Source organism: Lontra canadensis, unplaced genomic scaffold (genome assembly GCF_010015895.1).
Source record: "Lontra canadensis isolate GAN:19392208 unplaced genomic scaffold, GSC_riverotter_1.0 scaffold2, whole genome shotgun sequence".
Lineage (NCBI taxonomy): Eukaryota > Metazoa > Chordata > Mammalia > Carnivora > Mustelidae > Lontra > Lontra canadensis.
Window position 1 is genome coordinate 57,656,825 of NW_022630996.1, and position 27,262 is coordinate 57,684,086.

Sequence of the window (27,262 nt, forward strand, 5' to 3'; positions counted from 1 at the left end):
CAAAACGATGCCACCATAACATTAGTTAATACCTCTACCCATCCCATAATTAACGTTTCTTTTTTTGTGGTGAGAACAGTCGAGATTTACTCTTTCAGCAGCTTTTACATATACAATACCATATTATTAAGTATAATCAAAATGCTATACATTAGATCCCTAGAACTTACACATCTTATAACTGGAAGTGTGAATCTTTTGAACAACCCCAATTTCCTCTACCCTCCAGCTTCTGGTAGCTATCACCACTCTACTGTTTCTTTTCTTTTTTTTTTTTTTTAAAGATTTATTTGACAGACAGAGATCACAAGTAGGCAGAGAGGCAGGCAGAGAGAGAGAGAGGGGAAGCAGGCTCCCTGCTTCCCAATGCGGGGCTCGATCCCAGGATCCTGGGATCATGACCTGAGCCGAAGGCAGAGGCTTGAACCCACTGAGCCACCCAGGTGCCCTACCACTCTACCATTTCTATGAGTTCAACATTTCTTGAACCCACATATAAGTGATATGATATAATATTTGTCTTTCTCTTTCTCACTTATTTCACTTAGCCTAATGCCTTCAAGATTGATTCTTGTTGTTATAAATGGCAGGATATCCTTCTTCTTCATGGCCGAATAACATTATGGTGGAGATATATACACACAGATATATACTACATCTACTTTATCCATTCATCTGTTGATGGACACTGGCTATAATTACAAGTTCTAAAAATAAATATAACTTAGGAGTGTATTCTCCTCAACCGAACGTTAATACTCCCAGGTTTAAAAGAAAAGTCATTATTGCAATATGGCTTGGAATTCATTAAACTACTGCATATTTACCAAAAAAAAAATATACAACAACAATTCAAAGGGATATATGCACCCTATGTTTATAGTAGCAGTAGCTACAATAGCGAAACTATGGAGCAGCCCAAGGGCCTGATAGATGAATTGATAAAGAAGATGTGATATATAAACACACTGGAATATTACTCAGCCATAGAAAAGAATGAAATCTTGCCATCTGCACCAAAATGGATGGAGCTAGAGAATATACTGCTGAGCAAAATAAGTTAGTCAGAGAAAGACAAATACCATATGATCTCACCCATATGTGGAATTTAAGAAACAAAAGAAACAAAGGAAAAAAGAGAGAAAGATAAACCAGGAAACAGACTCTTAAAGGAGTCTGGGAGGAGGGCAGGGGATGGGGAAAACAGGGGATGGGAATTAGAATATAGTTATCATGATGAAAAAATAATTAAAAAAAAACCCCAAGATCACATACGCAATCAAATGATGCAGTGCCTGGCATGTGATAAGGGTCTGCTGAATTGAAAACTGTGCCCACTTTTGGTTTGGAGCAATGGCCCCCACACAAAGTCTCTTAGAATCATCCAGGAAACTAAAACTAAAAACTAAAAATAAAACAAAACAGAACAACAAACCACCCCCACCCCCACCAAACTCTTAAGTCCTGACCAACACAGAACCCTGTGCCTGTCCCAGACCGATTTTTGTGGTTCTGTGTATGCATCTCCCTATGCATCAGCATTTGGGAATCGTTGGTCCAGAGTGTTTGAGGTTACAGAAATGCAACCACCAGACCCATCTCCAACTGTGTATAGCCTACGATGGCAACATTTAGCAGACAAAGGATTCTATCATGTCTCCACAGCACTGTAGGACATCTTCCTTAGAATTTATTGTGGCAGAATACATTTTTTTTCAAAATTAAATATAAGCTCAAAACTGGAACATAAGTATTGCCAGAAGGTACATTTCAAACAGAAACAATTTATACTAAACACCAACGTGGCTGGAACTCAAAAAAACTCATATATTTTAGATGATGTATAATCTGCTTTAAATAGCCAGACCAGGAGTAAAATATTCCTGAGCATTTTATAAGGGAATAATTAGCAATTTGGGGAGGTTATTTAATATTGGCATTATTTTCTTTGTAGGAAGGATGACAGTAATCAACTAACAGTTATTCCTTGAATACTTATAGTGAGCCCAGTTTTATATTTACCTACTTAGGTCAAGTATAAACAAAAAGTAAAGTCTGCAAAATAAACTGATTTCCTCAAGGACCTAAAGCAAAAATACACTGTATTTTAACATCAGCTAAATACTTACCTTGGATAACCATGGCAATAAGAAGCAAAATAGACAGTTGCTACTAAAACCTACAAATGCTCAAGAGTTAAAGTATATAGGTTGCTAGAAAAAATCATTTTTCACATATGGCCAATAGAAGACAAATAGCATGGAAGAAAACAAAGCACCTAAACAATAGAATGGTTTATGTCCTTTCTTTTTTTTTCCTAGATTTTATTTATTTATTTGTGAGAGAGAGAAAGAGAGAGCACAAGCAGGCAGAATGGTAGGCAGAGGCAGAGAGCCTGATAAGGACCCTGGGATCAGGACCTGAGCTGATGGCAGCAGCTTATCAAGACCTGAGCCAAAGGCAGTGGCTTAACAAACTCAACCACCCAGACATCCCTATGTCCTTTCTTTTATATTAAGATCCTTAGATTCCTTCACTTGTTTTCTGTTTTTTAGGTGTTTTTTTTTTTTAAGATTCCTTCAGTTTTTTAAAGCTCTTTAGTAGCTAATGGACCTCTCATACATATATATTTGCAAATATATACAAATAAGATTATATATGTTAATCTTTGTGTTCCCTGCTCTGTTGAAATGACATAATTTTCTCCTGGAGAGCATTAATTTTCATGAGAACAGGAATCAAAATTAGTAGGTAATCACTGTAAATCAAGATAGATTATTTTCTATGATAAAAAATAAACAGGATTTCAAGTTGTACAAGTCATTTAATTAGGATAGAGGGTATAAAATAATATTTTCTGAATACTAATGATGTTTCAGTGTTGTTTCAAAATTGGCAAGAGCTTGTACAGAAGAGCCCATAATCCCTAGAGATTAATCAAGGCAATTTATAATTTTTCAATTTTTAAAAATAATCTTCAAGAATAAACAAACTAAAATAAGTTGAGAACTGATCAATTCTAATCACTCTATTTTTTTAAGGCGTAGAAACATCAAAGTAAGCCAGAAAAGTTTTTGTTCTTAACAGCCTTTAACAAAACCCTGAAAACAAAAAGCACCCATCACAGTATACACCTTACTTTGCCTGGAATACCCAGTTCAACTATGCAACCTTACAGTTTTCACATAATACTGTTCATTTCTGAAATATTATATAGCTACACTGTTTTCGATTCAGCAGAGATTAGGATAAAAGGGAGCCCATCTTTCTAATCATATATACTCAGATTATAAATTTTGTCAAGAACTATGTAACATGAAAGCAAGACGCCCTAAGTCGTCCTTTGCTTCAGAACAAAGTGCTGGTTACAAGCACTGGTTACAAGCACATTCAGAAGAGGAGCAGGCCTACATAGCAATGGCCAACGCTCTCATCTTCCATAGTTTTGCCTAGAATTTCCCTTCTCTTTTTCCTTTGATGCTCAAGAGCCCACAGCCATCTGAATCCAGTGCAGAGTTGACTTTAGAACCAGTAGAAAGTAGACACAAAGTTGTCTCTGGGAGGTAGGGGCATACACATACACATACATATACACAACCCATCCTGCCTCATCCACAGCTCTGAAGCTCTGCCCAAGACAGCCTCTGTAGGCCCACATTCCATCACGTTGCACAGAAGTCCTCACTTTAGGGCATCTACCCACCCCAGTCACTATGCTGAAATGCCCACACAACCTCATTTACAAAGGGAACATTTAAGTTTTACTGACTCGATTTTTTAAGTTAAACTATAGATATATCTATCTGACTTTGTGTTTCTAAATATTCCATTAGCTACTCTGTAACCTTAGGAAAAAAATTAAGTATGGACCTTGAGGGTATTCTGCTAAGTAAAATAAAAATCAGCCAATGAAAAATACAGTTTGATCTCACTTATATGTGAACCTCAAAAAAAATTCATAGAAACAAAGAGCAGGTCGCCAAAGATGGGATGGGGGATAGGAAATGGGCAACAGTGGTCAAAGGATACAATCTGCCAGTTATGAGCATACGTTCTGGAATAGAACATACAGCATGGTGACTATAGTTAACAACACCGTACAGCAATTTGAAAGTTGCTAGGGGAATAGATCTTAAAAGTTCTCACTACACACAAAACAACTATAATTATGTGAGGTGACAGATGTGTTAACTAAGCTTATGGTGGTAAGTATATCCATCTATCAAATCAGTACACTCTATACCTTAAACCTACACAAAGTTATAGGTCAATTATAGCTCAATGAAGCTGAAAGAAAAAAATATTGAGAGGGAAGGAGAGAGGAAGCTCTTTAAACATGAAAGGGATTTCAAGCACATGAGCTCCAAAGTTTAAAAAAGCCAGGGAATAAGTGACCCTGGGTCACAAAGAAGAAATAGTAAGTGTAGAGAGAAGAATTAGCATAAACACAAAGAACTGACTAAAACATTTGTGAAACTAGATGAAGAAAAATCCGAGACTGGCCCCACTTAAAATCTGAGAACTAGGAATACATTTTATTGTAAATTTTTGTAAACCTAATTAACATCATCCCTATTCATTTGGTATTTCTGTCCTGTTAGTTTTCCCCACTATTGCTGAAATTTAAAAACAAAATAAAACAAAATTCAGCCTCAAAAGACTGGTTGAGTACCTTTGCCTCAGACACTGAAAGGGAAAGATTTCTCAACAATGAATTCTACTCCAGAGTAGGTCAGGGAAATGAGAAATCTTAAGTCCAAAGGACTAAAAGCTAGCAGGAGGAAAGGAAGCAGGGGCCTGGGACTTCGGGAGGAGAAGAAAAAAATGAGAAGAGAGCTAGTTTTAAAATAAGGAAGGAGGCACTATGCCACTTGCTTTTCTGTAAATTTTTATGTAAATTATCTCATTCATTTTTAAATAAAAGCATATGAAATAGGTACTGTTATCATCCCCATTTTATAGGCAAGGAAAACTGAGACAGAAGGTTAAAAAGCTTACTGAAAGTCACACAGTTAAGTGGTGAAACAAATATTTGAACTTAGGAAGTAGAATTCCAGAGTTTGCTCTCCTAACCATTATTCTGTACTGCCTAAAGAAACAAGTTAATAACTTACAGGAGACAACAAAACCCTAGAAAAATGTGACAACAGCTAAACTAACAAAAAAGAAAACCCCAAAACAACTATAAAAGATAATAACCCAGCATTTTTTCTGTACATACAGTTTGAGAAGTCATGAACTTCAAGCTGCCATTCCCTTTTATACGAACAAAAGGGATATGTGACAAACTTTAGTGTTTATAAAGATCAAGTCTCAAAACAAAGGTTCTGCAGTCTAAAAACAAATTTATCCCTGTCAGTGTTCAAAGAAATTTAACATGCAATAGTGCCTAATCTAACATCAAAAATAAAAATCTAAAACTTCTTATAATCTTTCCATAAATATGAATAATTTGAGTTATTTTCCTGTTTTTTTTTTAAAGCGCCAATAGGTGAACCCTAAAAAACTGTTATTCATTCAGCCCCATGAAATGAACACAGGTATATGCATGCACAAACATCCATAAAGAACAAACACAGATAGGTCACCAGTGTGCACATCGACCCTTGCATGCCCACAGACATGCCTTAGTCTGCATGTGCAGACGCACACAAACCCGCTAACCCCGTAATAGAGATACTCCCACATACAAACTCATCCTCACAGATACAGCTAGCTTTGGGACTTTTATACATATAAGTCTTAATACAGAATTATATTTACAGCCACCAATAAAGCATATTTGTCAACAGAGCCATGTAAATAACACCAGATTAACATTTAAAAAAACATTTAGTTCATAAACCTGCTTGATCCCATATTATTATATTTACTTTATAGATGAGGACACATTCTCAAAAATAAAGTAACTGATGTAAGGTAACTCAGCTAGTAAGTGGCAGACCCAGTCCTCTAGCCTTTAATTTATAACCTCTTTCTATTACCTACCAATGCGTCTGGAAGTAATTCTATGTTAATGTTCAACTGCAAGTAATTACCAGTCACTGTGTATTAGCTCATAATCTCAACCACTTGCAAAGTAACTTCCTTTCTTAATGTTGAAGATACTGCAAGATGTGAAACTGAAATAAAGATGAACAAAAATTTGATGAAGCCGTTAACATACTAACCTACTGATCGGTGTCTATTTTTTTGACAAGCAGTTTGTATGACCTTAAAAATTCTTATTGGAGCAAATTTTAAATATTGAAAAGATTTTAAAACATCTTTCTAATTCAATTTAATATGGGTATAGACAGAGACTTTACTGGATAAATACTTGTATTTTTTAAAAAATTTATCATATAATTCCCTTGAGTTCAAAGGGATACTCAAAATTCTGCAGACTGTTGTCTTTTAGGTCCAGAGAAAATATTGTTGCAATTATTTCCCCCTGGTATATTATGATAAAAATTTTTAATAACAAAAATTAACAAAATGTTAGGGCAGAAGGTATATACAGACACTTCTATTTTGCTTATTTAAAAAAGAAAGACCCCATCAGTAATATGTTTTTATCACAGTTTGATCAGATGTGAGAAATACCCCTTATCATTTCAGTTACTGCTCCAGATGGTTCCATCTAAGAAAAACTATCCTACTAATGAAAGAAAAGCTTACTGGTGAGATAATGAAACAACCCATGCTTTTTCTTTATTTCTCCTGAAGGACTTAAGAATGGCAAACCCACCTTTCAATTTCTATCAAAATCCGAGATCGTTAAAAAAAAAAAAATCAAAACAACAACACAACAGTATTATTTATGTTTTCTTGGACTGTTACCCCTGGGATAAAGAGCAGGTTTGCTAACTGCTTACTATAAAAACAGTGGATTCCCCCATGCTCTGTATTTCTCTCCTGTAATGTGACCTACTATATGTGTTTGAATCCATTTGGGCTCTCCCCATCACCCCATGGGACTTGATTCAGGAGAAACAAGGCAAACTTGATAGTCTTGATACTTGCTATGCTGGAAATAACAAAGTCCATTGTCTCTAATACAGGCATTTCATGCCTTCTGCCAGCATCCATGAAAGAGTAAAAGGCTAATTTATTACACTGTAAGTAGGAAAAAGTAAAATCCAAGACCTCAGAGGAAATACTTCTCAAATGAAGAGAAAGAAGTTTCAATGAAACAACTTGGAAAGATGGATTTATGTTCCCTACAGATAAGAGGACACGATGGATGGGTATCTGACTTCTACTCTAGATACTGAAAATGTTGAACAAGGATGATAGAGATATACAGTTGCATTAGAATCAGCCTAAACTCCTAGACATTAACCAGAGCAGAAGAAGAAGAAGAAGAAGAAGAAGAAGAAGAAGAAGAAGAAGAAGAAGAAGAAGAAGAAGAGGAGAAAAGAAAAGAAAAAAAAAAAAGAAAAAAAATGTATGAGAGTTTACCAGGATCCATTTAGGAAATCTGAGTGAAGAGCTGTGCAAAGTTGTCTTTGGTTCTAAATGAGGGCTGCCTTGAACAGTGAACTGACTCAGCCGCTGAGAAACTGAATGTTATTTCTATGAATATAGAGGCTAAGGACGGAGTAAGGGAATTACAAACCCAGAAAGACTGAACAGTAGGGAACAGATGTATAGCAACAAGGGATCTCCAGATACTCCATGAAATTACTCTACCAAAGAAAGTCAGTTTTAAAAACCTGTCAAGCCCAAGGGATGTAAAGGCATCTTATATATAAACCAGTCAAGGAGTCACATTTCTATTCCTCCTACCTCCCCCTTTCTCCCCTAAGCTCTAACTCCGGAGGAGTCAGAAATGGCAGCTATAGAGTGAGGAAAGAGGTAAGCAAGAAACAGAAGGGAGGGCACCTGGGTGGCTCAGTCAGTTGGGCTGCTGCCTTCGGCTCGGGTCATGATCCCAGGGTCCTGGATTGAGTCTCACATCAGGCTCTCTGCTTAGCAAGGAGCCTGCTTCTCCCCCGCCTCTCTCTCTGCCTGCCTCTCTGACTGCTTGTGATCTCTGTCAAATAAATAAATAAAATCTTTAAAAAAAAAAAAAAAAGAAGAAGAAGAAGAAGAAGAAGAAGAAGAAGAAGTAACAGAAGGGGAGGTTCCCTGATCACTTCAGAGAGAAGTCCCCCAACCACAGTAAGGCCCCAGATAGGACAGGGGGAGTAGCTAGAACCATAAAAGCAGCTGGAATTGGACTATTTTAAGAAACTAGAAAGCATGCTCGCTCAAAGGGACGACAGGGTTGTAACAGTGATCAGATTCTAGTTTTGCACTATGGGCAAGAGACAAACTTCTCTCCCTCAATAAGGACACTGGGATTTACATAAAGTCCTTTGTGATTATTCCTTAAGATCTTGGTTGTTTTTCCTAATGTGTAATTAAGTTCTTTACGAAGTAGATTTTACCTATTGTTTCTTTGGAAATTCTAGATCCTTCATACACTATTGGATATACAGACTTACTGATCTGATATTCTTCCATGAACAAATGCAGTGCCACCAAATGCTGATGATATATGCTAACATTATTTTCAAGATTTCCCTTTCTTCTCTTTTACTCTACTAAACATACAAATGAAGTACCATAAAAAGTCATGTTAATTAAACTCTTAGCATTTAGTTACAGACTCCTTAAACTCTACTTATGCTTTATAAATGAACTTTAAATTGTGTTTTGTAAGCAGGAGCCACATTTCTAACAAGTGGAAAAGTGCATTTGCACATTTGCTTAGTTGGGTTTACAACCCTCCAGGGAACATAACTCAAAGGAGGAAAATTAGCATTTTTATAAAGGAACATGCTTCACTTGGATTAGTTTCCTTAACATGAACACAACCCACAACTTCACGTACATGTTATCAATCATAATTTCTGATAAATGTATTGATAATCTGCCATTTCTGCTGTAGGTAACCTGCTTTTTTTCCCTTACTGCAAGAAGTGTGTGAGTGTATGTCCTTGATCACAATCCATTACACTATACTTAAGGCAGGCAGTTTTCCTTTGTCCTATTTATCCTCTTGAAACTAGTGGGCTTTTCCAATTGCTCTTCAAATATAGCAAACTTTCAACCTTTAAAAAGGTTCTCTTCCATGATGCTTACAGAATATTCTTACCTCCTGGAACCCCTAACTCGGTCTGTTTTCCATGTTTCTTAACATCTCTTTCATGTTTTCAACCTCCTTATCTTTTTGTTCTATAGTCTAGAAGATTCGCTCCTCCAGACTGACAAGCCTCAGTTGAGAGTTCTGACTCACTAATTCAGTCTTCTGTTATGTGAATTTAATCTACCAAAGAGTTTGTTATTTTCAATTTCATCAATTTTTGTTACTTATAAGATTTGTCATCAGTCTTTTTCTGCCTCTTCTTATTCCTTTGCTTATTGCCAATTACTTTTTCATTTGAAATTCTTAAGCATTTTTATGTTTAAGGGCTTTTTTGATATTGTGTTCTTATTCCTATTTCCTTGGATGTAAATGATCCCATTTGATGTATCTGCTGTCTCTTGTGGTAACAGATTTCCATACATGTCCTAAAATACTTGCCTGCAAACACACCTTATGTGGAAGTCTTATCCTTTGTGAGTTCTTTCCTGCCATGTTGTTTCATGGTGGCTCAGACTATCCCTCTGGAGTTGCACAACTCCGGAGCAGGTCTTAAATTAGAAAGACTGGGGCTTTGGTTCCACATGGGTAGAGCTCTATTCCAGATGCCACATGCACACACAACATATGGATACCATTTCCATTTTTGCATAGCTGCTTCTTTGGCCCACAGGAAAACACCAACAGTGTCAGGTGGAGTTATTTCAGGTCTAGTTTTATGGCCTAGAAACATGGTCCCAGTTCCCTGCTTTATGCAGACAGCCCAGTTCCAATCTCCTACCATTTTCAAGACACATTTGGCATTCTTAAAATGTCTAGCAACCTATACTCTCTTAAGTTTGGCTTAAAAACCCACTTTTTAAGCCCTGGCCCACATGACCCAGGTTTCTGTGAGCCAGATAGCATCAATACCCCCTCATTACTAAGGGTTTCCTGTCTACTCATGGTCTGCAGGGGTTTTGTCTTAAATGTAACTAGAATATAGTTACTTATTTCTTCTTTTTTTTTTTTAAGATTTTATTTATTTATTTGACAGAGATCACAAGTAGGCAGAGAGGCAGGCGGAGAGAGGAGGAAGCAGGCTCCCTGCTGAGCAGAGAGCCTGATGCGGGGCTGGATCCCAGGACCCTGGGATCATGACCTGAGCCGAAGGCAGAGGCTTTAACCCACTGAGCCACCCAGGTGCCCCTAGTTACTTATTTCTTTGAAAAATTTTCACATCACATTCTCATAAACTTGGAGCAAAGTGGAGACAGATTATACAGGTGCTTTCACTGACATTTTAATCTGAAATCCTGATTCACATTATCGTGAGGGGGGAGAGTATGTATGTGACTCAGGAAGAAACGACATGCGGTACTTTTGACTTTGATCCTATTTCAAGGAATTAGGTCAAGTTATTTTTTTAAATAACACAATTTTAGTAGGCAATTTTTAAAAATATGGCTTTCAATAATAGTTTTGTCTTTTCATAATTTTCTCAAATTCCAGTTCTGTTATCTATTGTAACTATTCTTCTTTTCACTTTTTGTCTTTACCAATGTGTTCTTATTGTTTGCTAGCCTCAGTTTTACATCACATGGCACTTAGTATCTTCAAGGTATACCACGAAAAACCCACCAGTCTTTTACATCTATTTTTTTCTTTTTCATCTTTACTGAGATATCATTTACATTCCCTGAACTATAAGGGTAAAAATTCAGTAAGTTTTAATCACTATTTAGAGTTGTATGACAATAATCACATTACACTTTTATAACTTTTTACAACTTTTCATCACCCCCCAAATTTGCCTTGAGTCTTTTGCAGCATTCCTTCAGCCCCACTCCCAGCCACATGCAACCACAAGTGGGCTTTCTCCCCCTCCTATAAATTTGCCTTTTCTGGCATTTCAAAATTAAATGGACCAATATAATATGTAGTCTTAGTCATCTCACTTCTTACACTTAGCGGCGATTGGCAAGCCATAATCTAAAGGACAAATCCAGTTCGCCATGTGTTATTGTAAAAAAAATATATGGAACATCCCATATTGCCTATGGCTGCTTTCATACTATAGCAGCAGAGTCGAACAGTTGCAACAGAGAATATATGGCCCACAAAGCCTAAAATGTTTACTATCTGGTCTTTTACAGAAAAAATTTGCTGACTCTTGACTTAGTATGACATATTTGAGGTTCATTCATGTTGTAACATTGTTGATATTCAGTGTATTTTTACTTTTTCGTTGCTGAATAGTATGTTATTGCATGAATACACCACATTTTGTCTCTCCATTTACCAATCCATGCATATGTGGACTCAGCTATAAACATTTTGTGTACATGCCTCAATCTAGACAGGTGTTCTCACCTTTCTTAGACAGATTTCTAGGGAACTGAATTGCTGGGTTATATGCTAAGTTTCTGATTAACTGTAAAAGAAACTGACAAACTGTTTTCCAAAGTGGCTGTACCATTTTATGTTCCCAAGAACACGTGAGGACTCCAGATTCTCTTTATCCTTGCCAATACTTGGCAGTGTTGATCTTTTAAATTAGTCATTGTATTGAGTGTGTAGGTGTATTTTATGGTTTAACTTTGCATTTGCCAATTGACTAATGATGTTGAACACTTTTTCATGTGGTCATCTGCCATCCATGCATAGATCTTTGATGAAATATTTCTATCCAATTGTCTTATCCATTTTTAAGTTGGCTTGTCTTCCTATTAATGATCTTAAGAGTTCTTTATATATTCGGGATATAAGCCCTTTTAGATATAGGATTTGTTAATATTTCCTCCAGTCTGAAACTTGTCTTTTTTTAAATTTTTTTTTTCAGTGTTCCAAAATTCATTGTTTATGCACCACACCCAGTGCTCCATGCAATACGTGTCCTCCATAATACCCACCACCAGCCTCACCCAACCCCTCACCCCCTCCCCTCCAAAACCCTCAGTTTGTTTCTCAGAGTCCAGTCTCTCGTGGTTTCATTCCCTTAGTGGTGTCTTTTGAAGTATAATGTTCAATTTAATGAATTTGTTATTATTATTATTGTTTGTTTTATGGCTTTATTCTTGGTGTTGCAATCTAAAAATGCCTTGCTGATTAATACAAGGTCTTCTATAAGTTTCATAGTTTTAAAGCCTATATTTAGAACTATGATTCCTTTTGAGTTAGTTTTTTTCAATGTGACAGTCAAGGACTTGTTTTTTTTTTGTTTTTCCTTACACATGGAATATAATTATCCCAGCACCAATTGTTGGAAACACTGTGCTTTCCTACTGAACTCTGTCAGTACCTTTGTGAAAAATCAACTGACCACAAATATAAAGGTTTATTTCTGGATTCACAATTCTGATCTACTTATTTATGTGTCTTTCTTCTGCTGACTTTACTAATGTAGATCTATAATAAATACTGAAATTGTGTGATTTAAATATTCTAAATTTGTTTTCAAAAATATTTTGGGGGTGCCTGGGTAGCTCAGTCATTTGCGCATCTGGCCCTTGATTTTGGCTCTGATTGTGATCTCAGGTTCATGAGACTGAGCCCTGCATCTGGGCTTTGCACTCTGCAGGGAACCCACTTCTCTCCCTCTCTCCCTCCCAATGCTTTCTTTAAAATAAATAAATCAATCTTCAAAAATAAATTCTTTTGACCACTCTAAGTCTTTTGCATTTCCACATAAATTTTAAGATTAGCCTGTCAATTTCTACCAAAACCAAAAAATATGGAATTTTAAAAGGGATTTCAATGAATCAATTTGGGGAGAATTACCATCTTAATATTGAGTCTTTCAATTCATGAACAAAGTAAGTCTTTCATTTATTTAAATTTTTAATTTTTTCCAGCAATGTTTTGTTGTCTTTAGTGTACAAAACTTACATTGCTTTTGTTAAATTTATTCCCAAGTATTTTCATCTTTTTGACACAACTATAATAAATTATTTTCTTATTTTTTGGACTATTCCTATCTAGGATCTAGAAATATAACTGATTTCTGTATGCTGATCTTGTACCCTTGCAATCTTGTAGAACACGTTTACTAGTTTTAGTATTGTCTGTGTATCTGCATATTTCCTAGCAGTCTAAATATAGTTTCTACATGTTTTCTGTAAATAAGAGTAGTTTTACCTTTTTTTAAAAAAATTTATTTTATTTTTTTCAGTGTTCTAAGATTCATTATTTATACACCACACCCAGGGTGCTCTGGTGGTGGGTATTAAGAAGTTTTACCATTTCTTTTACAATATGGATGTCTTTATTTTTCTTGCCCGACTGTACTGACTAGACTCTCCTCTGTAATACCAGTAGAAGTAGTGACAAGGTGACAGTGGATGGCATTGCCTTGCTCCTGATCTTAGGAAGAAAACATTCTGGTTTTCACCATTGAACCGAATGAATATGACTATGATGGGGCACTTAGCTGGCTCAGTCAGCAGAGCATGCAACTCTTGATCTCAGAGTTATGAGTTGAAACCCCATGTTGGGTGCGGAGACTGCTTAAAAAAAAAAAAAGAATAGGGGTGCCTGGGTGGCTCAGTGCGTAAGCCTCTGGCTTTGGCTCAGGTCGTGATCTTGGGGCCCTGGGATCGAGCCCTGCATCAGGCTCTCTGCTCAGTGGGGAGCCTGTTTCCCCCTCTCTCTCTGCCTGCTTGTGATCTCTGTCAAATAAATAAATAAAATCTTGAAAAAAAAAAAAAAGAATAGGATGTGATCTGTAGGTTTTTGTTTTTTTCATAAATGCCCTTTATCAGGCAGAGAAAGTTCTTTTTTCTTTTTTGGTTTGTTGAGAGATTTTTATTTTGAATGGGTGTTAGGAGTTTGGCAAATGTTTTCTCCGCCTCTACTGAGATGATTATATGGTTCTGTTCTTTATTTTATTAATATAGTGTATTACATTAATTGAATTTTGGATCTTAAACCACCCTTACATTTCTGGAACAAATCCAACTTGCTCAAGGTATATAATCCTTTTCATATGTGGCTAGCTTTGGTTTGCTAATATTCTGGTAAGGTTTTTTGCTTCTTTATTCAAGAGAGATATTGATCTGCCATTTTATTTTCTTGAGATGTCTTTGTCCTGGCTTTGAAGTCAATTAAATTGGCCTGACAAAGTAAACTGGGAAGTTTTCCTTCTTTCCTATTTTCTGAAAGAGTTTGTGAAGAATTAATATTACGTCTTTGAATATTTGATAGAATTTAACAAATTTGATCCTGGGATTTTCATTGTGGGAAGATTTTTAATTCCTATTCCATTTCTTTACTTATTAGAAGTCTATTTCTATCTGTTCTTAAATTAGTTTTTACAATTTGTCTCTAATAACTTGCCTTTCTAAGAAGTCAGCTATTTAACTTTAGTTTCTACAGTGATAACATAAAATTGATCATAATATTCCTTTATACTACTTTCTGTGAGGTTGGTAGTAATTTCACCCCTTTCATGGCTGATTTTGGTAATATGTGTCTTTTTTTTTTTTTTGGTCAGTCTAGCTAAAGTTTTGTCAACTTTGTTGATCTTTCCAAAGAACCAACTTTTAGTTTCACTGATTCTTCTCTAACATTTTTCTGTTCTGTTGGTTTCTGCTGTATGTTTTATTAATTCCTTCCTCTGCTTTCTTTTGGCCTTGTTTCCTCTTATTTTTCCAGTTTCTTAAGCTGGAAACTTAGGACTGATTTAAGAGTTTTCTCTTTTTTCTTATATATGCATTTTAAGTATAAATTTTCCACAAAGCACTGCCTTATCTGCACACACAAATTCTAAGATTTTGTTTTCATTCATTAAATACTTAAAAATTTCCCTTGTGTTTTTAATTGACAACTATTTGGGGCTTTTTCAGATTTCTGTTACATGATTTCATCTTTTGCACTCTAGTGAGACTTGTTTTATGGCCAAACATATGATCTATATGACCTAAAGAAGGTTTCCCATATGTTTGAAAAGAATGAAGTCACTAGGTGGAATTTTCTATATTTGTCAATTAGGTCAAGTTGATTGATAATGTTGAAATCTTCTATCTTCTTGCTTATTTTGTGTCTAGTTAGTTGCTCTATCAAGTATTGAGAATGGGGTATTGAAATCTCCAATTATTACTGTAGAAACCTTATTTCTCCTTTCATAGTTTCACTTCATGAATTTGGGGACCATTGTTAGATGTATACACAATTTATGATTATTATATCTTCCTGGTGTACTGACCTTTTTATCATTACAAAATGTCTGTCTTCAATAACACTTCTTGTCTTAAAGTCTATTGTGTCAGTTAAGCTTTCTTATCATTAGGTGTGCTTCTTACAGACAATATATAGCTGACAATATATAGTGTTGTGTTTTTATCCAGTTTTGACAGTCTCTGCCTCTTGAGGAGAATGTTTAGTCCATTCATATTTAATGTAATTCATATATGGTTGGATTTACTTTTGCCGCTTTAATTATTTTCTATTTATGTCATACATTTTTCTATCCTCTGTTCCTCCTTTATTGCTTTCTTTTGTGATAAATACTTATAGTGTACCATTTTAATCCCTCTATATTTTTTACTTTCTATTTTTTCAGAGTTAGTTTCTTTCTTTTTTTTTTTTAAGATTTTATTTATTTATTTGACAGAGAGAGATCACAAGTAGGCAGAGAGGCAGGCAGAGAGAGAGAGGAGGAAGCAGGCCCCCTGCAGAGCAGAGAGCCCAACGTGGGGCTTGATCCTAGTACCCTGGGATCATGACCTGAGCCGAAGGCAGAGGCTTTAACCCACTGAGCCACCCAGGTGCCCCTCAGAGTTAGTTTCTTAACAACTGTTCTAGGGATTATAATTTGCATCTTACTTACTTACTTACATTACTTCAAAATAATAATTCCAATAAAACAAACTATACTCTAGTACTTGTCCATTTCTTTGTCCCTCTTTTGTACTTTGCCATATGTACATTTCATGTATATATGTCATAAACCCAATATAACAATATTATAGTTATTGCTCTATATGATTATACATGTATTTTAAATGTGGAAAGTGAGAACTATATATCTACAGACTCTTTCATATTTACCCAAACATTTATCATACTCAATACTCTTTAAGTTCTTCTTACAGATTTGAATTAACATCTAGAGTCATTTCCTTTCAGCCTGAAAAATTTCCTTTGGTATTTATTATAAGACCATCTAGCAGCAGGAAATTCTCACAATCTTTGTTTATCTGAAAATAATTTACCTTTAATTCGAAGACCAGTTCTTCTGGATATTGAATACTTGGTTGACATTTTTTCTTTCCTTTCTACATTTTGAATGTGTCAAGATGTAAGGTCTCAACTGTTTCTGATGGGAAGTCAGCCATTAAAGGTAATTATTAGTTCAGTTCCCTATATGTTAATAAGTCATTTTTTGTCCTTCCAGCTTTTAAGATTTTCTCTTTTACTCTGGCTTTCAATAGTTTAACTATGATGTGTCTATGTAGGTCCTCTTTGTGTTTTCCAACTTGGGGTTTGTGGAGCTTGAATCTACAGATAGTTTTACATTAAATCTGGAAAGATTTCTGTCATCATTTCTTCATATATTTTTTAATTCCTCTCGCTCTCTCCTCTCTTGGATCTCCCATTATGTATATGTGTATCTACTTAAGGTTTTCTCACAGGCTTCCGAGGCTCTGTGGACTTTTCTTCAATCTTTTTCTCTCTATTCTTCAAGGAGTATAAATTATATTGACCTATATTCAATTCACTCATTTTTTGCCATGTCAAATCTGCTACTGAGCCCATTGAGTAAACTTAGTTACTATACTTTTTAACTCTAGAGTTTTTGTTTCTTTTTTATAATAATTATCTCTTTGTGGAAATTCCTTATTCATTGAGTCACTATCACCCTACTTCACTTTATTGCTTTAACTACGGTTTTCTCTTTTTGTTTTAACATACTTCTAATTGCTGCTTTAATGTTTTTGTCTGCTAAATCCAACATATGGAGACACTTAGATACAATTTCTAGTGATTTTCTTTTTTAAAGTATAGGTCGTACTTTCTTGTTTCTTTGCATATCTCTAAATTTTTCATTAGACATTGGACATTTTAAATAATACATTATAGCAACTCTAGATTCTAATTTTCCTTGAGGGTGGTGGTTGTCTTATCAGTTTGAGTTTTAGCTTCTTGATGAACTAAAAGTCTGTTTCCCTTGCACTGTGTGGCCACTGATTTCTCTACTCCATTCCCCCTGACCCCATTTTTCTTTTTAAGATCTTTCAAGCTGGTCTCCAGTGTTCACCTTAGTTTTTGACTAAGGACTGATCACAGATTTTATTCAATTATCTCAATCCAGTAAGGCTTCCACTCCCAGGATGGGATTTTTATGTAGAATGAAGAGTGCATTCAAAGTCTTAACCTTTCACAAGATGACCCCAGATTTTATTACCACTAGGCCTGCTTGAATCTCCTCTCAACATATTTCCTAGTTTCCATTGACCAGTGATGCATGGGTGGCTTATTTATTTTCTGCTGTGCATATCTCCAGCCTCCAGTCAACCTGGGATATGTCATAAGCTTTTCAATCCCCCAAGACTATCTTATCTTCTAGAGCTCTCCATAAAATCCTGCTACTTCATGAGTCTGTTACTTGCCACAAACTGGACCATACCTTAGACTAGAGAAGTCACTGGTCCTCCTGGTTACTATTTTAGTGTACAACACTTCCTATCAAGTGCTCTCTCTCCAGCAAGGGCTACAAAGATTCCAGTTTTCAAGGCTTGCCCCATCTTGGTTGAAATGCCACACCAACAAAGCTGGGGATAAGGTAGAAGGGATGAGGTGTAGCACCAGATAACACCACAAATCTGTGTTGTTTTTATACCTTGAGTTCAGTGTTTTTCGTGAATAAAGTCTCCATTTGTTTGGTTGATTTCCAGAGCACTGAATTAGCTGTTTTGACAATTTTGTCTAGCTTTATGTTTCCTTTGTGGGGAAAGTAAGCAAATATCTCACTCAGTCACCTCAGACATTCCTTTTTTAATAGTGTATATCATGTGTTGCTGTAGTCCAAAATTTAACTATGCCAAATCTTGGCTATAACTTTGAGATTGTATTTACCTCTGAGATAAAACTTCAAGTTCACTTTTTTGTTATTCATATTTTATGCATAGATGTACAACTATTTTAGACTAGACATATTAGATTCACCCTCCTTTCTTTTTTATTGCTTCTGGGAAAAACTCATTTTGTGCATATGTGCTTGTGTAAAAGGTATATAGAAAAGCTGAGGGCGCCTGGGTGGCTCAGTGGGTTAAGCTGTTGCCTCCGGCTCAGGTCATGATCTCAGGGTCCTGGGATCGAGTCCCGCATCGGGCTCTCTGCTCAGCAGTGAGCCTGCTTCCCTCTCTCTCTCTTTGCCTGTCTCTCTGTCTACTTGTGATCGCTCTCTGTCAAATAAATAAATAAAATCTTTAAAAAGAAAAAAAAAGAAAAAGAAAAGCTGAGGATTTCCCTACGTCAATAAAATAAAGAAGTTGTTAAAAATGTAGTGTAGTCACAGGCGAAATCATGCTAACCGACTATATCTATTCAGTCCAGACACCACAGTATATGAGAAATACTGATAACCGACAGTATATGAAAGTAATGCTAAAAGGTATGGAAACTATGACATATGAACATACGACATATGACATATGAAAAATATTTGAGAGAAATGTCAATCTTTAGCTTGAAAAAAAAAACATGTTGCTAGCCTTTCAAATATTTAAAGTAGACTTACTCAATATTGATACAAAAGGCAGAATCGAACTTAGGGGTATAATTTTGAGTTCAATATACAAAATAAACTAATGACTTAAGCTAAAACAATGGAACTCATTTGGTTCTTTTGCAAAGTGATGAATCTCTCTCCCTGAGAATGATAATGGACTAGACGACCACATTTTTAAGAAGCGTTTATTCAGGAGATGAACTAGATGACCTTTCAACTCTATTCTCTCTAATTTTATAAAAATAATTGTATAAGAATTTAGATGGATAAAGAATAACACTATCATGGAAAATAGTCCAAAGTATATGTAAAGATTATCATAATTTAAGTTTTGATAATAAAGGAAAGAGTCAAAAACTATTCCTAAAAAACATTTTCTACTGCACTACTGAGTCTCAAAGGGCAACACCATGTTGGATATTACAAAAAAGCTATTAGAAGCAGAAAAAACTTTTCAAAAACAAGAGAGCTTAAGTAAGAAAAGAAGATGGCTAAAAGAAACAAGATATAGAGGCTGCTACATACAACCAGACTTCACTTTGAAAAGGCTCAAGTTGAATGGCTACATAACAAATATTTTATAAACAATATGAAGGGCACAAATAAGGTAAACTCAGACTTGAAAACAACCTGGAAAGCAACCTTTAAACTCTGAACGAGGTAAGGTTAGCACAAAAAAAGAAAATACCATTACATTCGGGAAACAGTAAGATAATTTGCTAGGATTAAAACAGGGTATAGGCTGAAAACAGAAAAACTTACCTCTTTTAGTTGATCAGCACTCCCCCATGATGCAGAACGCTGATGTGACCGTTTTTCTGCTCCCTCTTCTGCCCAACAGCTAGGCGTCTTTAATTTAAAATAATAATAATAAAAATAATAAAATAAGGAACTTTGTCTCTATTCCTTAATCTCACAGCAACTCAAACATATTTCAAAATCTTAGCACATACCAGTTAAGGGTTATACTAAATACTAAAATCCCTTAAATGCTAAGATTTTCATGACCCGTGAAATATTTAAAACATTCTGTCATATTCTGATTAGATATGATCAATCTCTGACTTTGAGTAATGCTACTCAAAACATTTGTTTTTTGACCTTAACATTAATAACTTAAAGTTATCAAGTCAAAGAGAACTGTGAAGATACACATATTGGTGCTTTTAAAGAGAACTGCCAAACTAAATATAAAATGGCATTTCTACTAAGTAAAATAGATGGAAATGAGATTAACAGAACTAGCTCAGAAGCAGTGGGATTACAGATGACCTACATGTCAAATATCTAGCTAGCGAAAGGGCTGATTGTACTGTTCTTCCTATATTCAGGGAAGAGTGTTAGCAACAGTATTCTTTTTTGAAAAACATCCAGCATCTTTAAATGAAAATATAAAATTATAAAAATGAAAAAGAAAAACGGTCAGCTAAATGAACTTACTATAATCGGAAGCAATACATCTTTTTAAAAAAAGAACTTGAGCTACATGTCAGAAAAGAGAATTGTTTTTACTTAAAACCTCACGTTCAATAATTCAACCAGTAACAGACACTGTATATACCCAAATGTAACACAAAACACTAAAATAGCAAGACTATTTAGTTGTTGTTTAAATATCATCCTTAAGATATGAGAAAACAGTGTAATGTAAATTAAGGAAAGCAAAATCACTAAAGACAGACAAAGGATAATGATTAGCACAATAAATATAGATAGCTTTAAAAAACAACTATTACATACTGAAAAAAATCAATCCTTATGTTGAGGGTGATGCTGTATGGTTTCTTCTGAAGAACCATCAGTTGATACAATTCAAAATGCTTGTGAACAACTTTTTAAATAATTACCACCCCTTAAAAGTAATACTATTACAAAATAAAACCAACAATTAAATGCTAGTTGAATAAAAACCAAACTGGTTAGCCAGTTCAAATACCAAAGCGAAGCTATTTGGTGAAGCAAAAGAGTTTATTCAGTTGACAAGTTCAAGGGTAAGAGGTATCACTATATCAAATAAGTTGTTTGCAAAAACTAAGTTCTTAAAATTTCCCAAGTTCAGGCCTAAATAAGTCAAACTTCACCGAAAAAATTTAGCACCTCCTCTACCAAGTAGTCATATCTTTAATAATCAACTATTCTAAAATTATTCAGCTATTACAGCTTATCTTTCTCAAACTTTTGAGAATTTATATGCCTTATTACTTATATTTTTCTGCCAAGTGTAAGCATTACTCTTGTCAAAGATCAAATGATTAAGGATCACAATGTTTAAAACTCAAAAGTACAAACATTCACAGAAAATAAGTGAAATTTCTGGTATGTTCCATAATTACTTAATAATTACATTTATAACAGGAATTGTTTTCATTCTGTATAACTTTTTTTTCAAAAGACATTTACATAAATATATCTCCAACTTAGAGATAAATCAACAGCCACAAAACTTTTACAATTATCTTAATACTACCAAATATGCCAATGGCAAATGCAACTACATCTGAGGTCTCTTCTCTCACAGAAGACCTTTTTTCTTCATATTATCATTCTTTTCTTAAAACTGAATGTGAGGGGTGCCTGGGTGGCTCAGTTGGTTAAGTGGCTGCCTTTGGCTCAGGTCATGATTCCAGGGTCCTGGGATGGAGCCCTGCACTGGACTCCCTGCTCAGCAAAAAGCCTGCTTCTCTCTCTCCCTCTGCCTACTGCTCACTTGCTTGTGCTCTCCCTCTCTCTGTCAAATAAATAAATAAAATCTTAAAAAAAAACCCTGAATGTGAAAACCTATTTGATTATTTCAGAGTACAGTATTAGTTACACAAAAGAAATTAAAAACTCACTACAAAGGAACATTTATGCTCCTGAAATCTAGCTAGGAAAATCGGTATTTTTTTAAGAGTGTAAAACTATTAGAAGATTTCTCAGTCATGTGGATGCAGAATTACATGCATATAAATTGTTTAATTATTCATCATACTATCAACTTAAAGAAATACTCCCTCAAAGGTAATTTTATCTTAATCACATCAATTTAAAGTAAGTAGTATGAAAAATGCTCTAGTCTGCAAAATATATTCTACAGACTGCATTGTCCAACATAACAGCTACTAGCCACTTCCAACAATTTAAATTAGTGAAAATGAAATCAAACTCAAAATTCAGCTCCTCAGTCAAACTAGCACATTTCAAATGCTCAATAACCACATGTGGCTCATGGCTACTGGCTGCTACACAAGACAGCACAAATGTGGCACATTCTATAGCTGCAGAAACTTCTATGGAGAGCAGTGTTTTATACATTTAATCACAGATATTTAACTAATTATTTCAGTCAAAGCAAAACCAAAAGATAGCTCCTCGGTTTATTAAATCTATGTAAAATTCATGCTTGTGAAGTCACAGAAGATAAACTAATTTGTATCTAATTTGTTAAATCTGAAGATTTGAGAAATGTTTTAATATTTAAATCACATAAACAACACAAAGCAGCAAAAGATCTTTCCTTTCATATCAGTAAGCATTCCTTCCAACTAGACTATCCACTGATCTAGAGTAGAACTTTATGAACTGTGCTACTTATAACCTGCTCCTGGATGTTGGTAAGAATATAGGTAAGAGTTTGATGGTCAGATTAATTTGGGAAATACAGTATTTCATACCTTCCCTATACTCCACGTACAATGCAATTAGCATTTCAAAAATTCAAATACACTTTCTTAAAACCTGCTTTACTTTTTTACTCTTACTTACATAACCCTGCAACACTTATTTTACAAGTAGACTTTCAGCATCTTCCAGAGGGAGCTTAGAAAGAAATCTAATCCTCAGTGATTCGTACTGTATATAATTGCTTGCTTTTCATTCACCACACTTAGGGGATTCTTCCTTTCTAGTTGCCTCCACCTAAACTACCAAAGAGAAAGTAAACCTTTGGTACACTTAAATAATGCAGAACCAAAGCCATTTCTAAGACTGGTGACAAAAAGGTAGTTGGCTAAAAAAAATTCCCTCTACATGATAAGGACACCTATAGGTGAAAAAGGCTAATTTCCATTTTTTCTTCTCAGAATTGTCCAAGTCCAGCCCATGAAGTTTTCTCTTCAACCCTCAAGGTCCATCTACTACCTCTTCATTTCCTTTATGAGGGTCTCTTTTTCTACGAGTGAAATACACAGAAAACAGTTCTATTGGCACGGGATCGCACATTCATTACGATAATTTTTTAAGGGACGTTTTAGGTTCACAGCAAAACTGAGAAAAAGTTACGGAGATTTCCCATATATCCCATTTCCACCCCACAGGCACAGCTATCTCTCACCAGAGTGGTACATTTGGTACAACTGATGAACTTCTACTGACCCAACACTGTCACCATGAGTCCACAGTTTACACTAGGGCTCACTCTTGGTGGTGTGTACATTCTATGGACGTGGACAAATGTGTATGTGCCATGTATCCCACTAGTACAGTATCAGACTATTTTCACTGCCCAGAAATCCTCTGTATTCTACTTATTCATTCCTCCCCATATCCCCTGATGCCTAGCAACCATTGATCTTTTTATTTTCTCCTTTACTTTTGCTTCTCCATGTAGTTGGAATCATATGGTAGGTAGGGTCACATTTTCAGAGTGGCTTCTTTCAGTCAGTAACATAGATTCAAGATCCTCCATGTCTTTTCACAGCTTGATAGTGCATTTCTTTTTAGTGCTCAGCAATATACTATTGTCTGGGTGACCAACATTACCTATCCGTTCACCTACTGAAGGACATCTTGGCTGCTTCCAAGTTTTCGCAATTATGAATGAAACTGTTAACAACATCTGTGTCTGGGTTTTTGTGTGGACAGAAGTTTTCAACTCCTCTGGGTAAATACCAAGGAGCATGAATGCTGGATGGTATGCAAAGGTTATGTTCAGTTTTGTAAGAAACCACCAAACTGTCTTCCAAAGTGGCTGTCAGTTATTGCATTCCCACCACCAATGAATGGAAGTTCCCACTTCTCTGAGTTGTCATTGTCCTGACTTTTGGCCATTCTAATAGGTGTGTTTTCATTTGTATTTCCCTCATGACAAATGATGAAGAGCATCTTTTCACATGCTCTTTCTTTGTGAGGTATCTGTTAGGGACTTTGGCCCATTTTTTAATCAGGTTGTTTGTTTTCTTAACTGCTAAGCTTTAAGAGTTTTTTGTATATTTTGGATTAATAGTCCTTTAACAGATGTGAATACTAGATAATTCTCTTATATCTTTATTCAAAAACTAGCAAGAGCAAATGTGCTTTCCTGGTTTATCAATTTCAAAACAGATTAAACTAACTCTTAGCAAGAAAGTACAATTTTTCAATATGTACTAGTCCAAAGCCACTTCTTTTTTTTTTAATTTAATTTATTTATTTTTAATTTATTTTTAATTTTTATTTTTTATAAACATATATATTTTTTTTTTTTAAAGATTTTATTTATTTATTTGCCAGAGACAGAGGGAGAGAGAGTGAGCAAGCACAGGCAGACAGAGAGGCAGGCAGAGGCAGAGGGAGAAGCAGGCTCCCCGCCAAGCAAGGAGCCCGATGTGGGACTCGATCCCAGGACGCTGGGATCATGACCTGAGCCGAAGGCAGCCGCTTAACCAACTGAGCCACCCAGGCGTCCCTATTTTTTATAAACATATATTTTTATCCCCAGGGGTACAGGTCTGTGAATCGCCAGGTTTACACACTTCACAGCACTCACCCCAGCACATATCTTCCCCAATGTCCATAACCCCACCCCCCTCTCCCAAACCCTCTCCCCCCAGCAACCCTCAGTTTGTTTTGTGAGACTACGAGTCACTTATGGTTTGTCTCCCTCCCAATCCCATCTTGTTTCATTTATTCTTCTCCTACCCCCTTAACCCCCCATGTTTCATCTCCACTTCCTCATATCAGGGAGGTCATATGATAGTTGTCTTTCTCCGATTGACTTACTTTGTCCAAAGCCACTTCTAAAATGCCCCCAAAACCCAAAAAAACTAATCACTTAAAAAAATTCTTAGAATCTTATTTAAAACTCATTTTTAAATAATTTTTTTTTTTATTTTAAAGTAAACTTTATGCCCAACGTGGGGCTTGAATTCACAATCCGAGGTCAAGAGTTGCATGCTCCACCAACTGAGCCAGCCAGGCACCCCTGATATAAAACTGAAAAAAATTATTTTTTGTACAATTAATCTTTGGTCTTAGAATTTAATATAGTTTATAATCTATAATAGAAATATGATTACTGACTAATTATTTTACAGTAAAGAGATGATCTTTTTTTTTTTTTAAGATTTTATTTATTCATTTGACAGATAGAGATCGCAAGAAGCAGAGAGGCAGGCAGAGAGAGAGGAGGAAGCAGGCTCCCCGCCGAGCAGACAGCCTGACGCAGGGCTCGATCCCAGGATCCTAGGATCATGACCCAAGCTGAAGGCAGAGGCTTTAACCCACTAAGCCACCCAGGCGCCCCTAAAGAGATGATCCTTAAAGTACTGATCAACCGGGCAAGAAATGAAATGAAATTACATGATGATCAGTGATGATTAAGTTAATAATTATGATGGTAGACTGATTTTAAGTTATAAAAAACTTTATAATAGATAATTATAAATCCTTCATTATTTATAAATATATCATTTAGAGATTTGCTTTTTTTCCCCACTAATAAAAAACTGCTTAAACTTTAAAAAACTTTTAACTTAAAAGATTTTGAAAAGTCCATCCTGATGAAACATTAAAAGAGCACAAAAAAGATGATGATTCTACTATTATTATCCTTCGTTCTTCTGATAACAGTATACAAGAATAGCTTTATAACTAAGTATAAATACAAACTGTTTCACTTGTTAACAAATAATGTACAAAAGAAAAGAGTTCAGCTGAAAAAGCTTTAGAAATTCAGAGACAGCAGCACTTACATGCTCAAATATTTTTATCACACTTCAACTACACAGCAAGTTATGTGCTCATTAGGTTAGACCAGTTTCAATAGTGTGGTCTGTGGACAAGCAGCATCAGCCTCATCAGGGATCATGTCAGAGATGCAAATTCTCAGGGTCAATCCCAGAATTACTAAATCTGGTATTCTTAGATAAGGCTCAGCAACCCATGTTCTAACAAGCTCTCCAGATGATGGTGATGCAAGCTGAAGTCTGAAAACCATTATTAAAGTAAGGAAATAAAAATGAATAAGAAATAGGGGCGCCTGGGTTGCTTAGTGGGTTAAAGCCTCTGCCTTCAGCTCAGGTCATGATCCCAGGGTCTTGGGATCGAGCCCCACATCGGGCTCTCTGCTCCGCAGGCAGCCTGCCTCCCCCACTCTCTCTGCCTGCCTCTCTGCCTACTTGTGATCTCTGTCAAATAAATAAATAAAATCTTTAAAAAAAAAATGAGTAAGAAATAGATTCTGCGCTCAAGGTCCCAGACTAACCATATATCCACTCATTTTTCTTAGAGGCTAATATCCATTAATGAGTATAATATCAATTTGCATATAATTACATGTTTGGAAATTAACATAAGCTAATGTAAATATCATCTGGAGCCACGTGGAAAGTTACATTGATAGGGAGAAATTTTTCATCACTGAGGAACCTTAAACAGTAGTCCCTAGCAAGGGTTAATATGCCTGAGTATTTAAGCAAAATGCATAAAATTTGTTATCTAATTTAATTGGGACTCAATATGCTCAAAACACAACTGAATGATAATCTGTGAAGTAATGGTTTGTGACTTTCCAGATTAGTACCAAGGAACTTATTCAGAAAACTTAAGAAGGTATATTTCTTAAGTTTAAGGTGAGGGGGGAGGGAGGGTGTTGGTGAATTGCAATTTCTGAAAACAGGAAATACCACAGAAATCAAGTATTGCATCTGTGTTCCATATGATAAAATGAAATAATCTGTCTTACTCTGTAAGAAATGCTAATTTGAGAAAAAGCAATCATAAATGTGCCAAAAATCTTCACAATACTCACGGTAATTCTATTTCCAAGAATTAACCTGAGATGTGCACCCAGAGATGCACTGGAAATAAATTAAATGTCTATCAGTAGAGAAATGAAAAACTGTGGTACATTCTTACAATATAAAGTATTATATGGACTACAATCCCACTTTAGTAAGCAAATACACACAAAGAGAAAAAGACTAGAGAGAGACATTTCAAACTATAAATAGTAGTGAGAATTCTAGATAATGCTATAGTAAATCCATAAATTTTTTCTTTGGCTGAATGAGAAAAAAATCCGGGAAAAAAAGACTTAAAACCACGCTTAGGAATATTTAGTGTCATGGGAAAATGCTATGACTTATTAAAAAGATTACAAAACACTACCTATCATATCATCTGAATTCTACTTTTTTTTTTTTTAAGATTTTATTTATTTATTTGACAGAGAAAGATCACAAGTAGACAGAGAGGCAGGCAGA

The 27,262-nt window shown here is 35.4% G+C and overlaps 1 protein-coding gene across 1 annotated transcript in view; it reads right to left on the bottom strand.

The window, feature by feature from the left end:
• The window catches only part of GLCCI1 (glucocorticoid induced 1), a 103,301-nt gene that overhangs the window by 27,589 nt on the left and 48,450 nt on the right, over positions 1–27,262 (bottom strand). Inside the window, exon 3 of the mRNA XM_032874326.1 lies at positions 19,584–19,670. Within this exon, the coding sequence (XP_032730217.1) occupies positions 19,584–19,670 (87 nt within the window). The remainder of the gene's footprint in view (positions 1–19,583; positions 19,671–27,262) is intronic.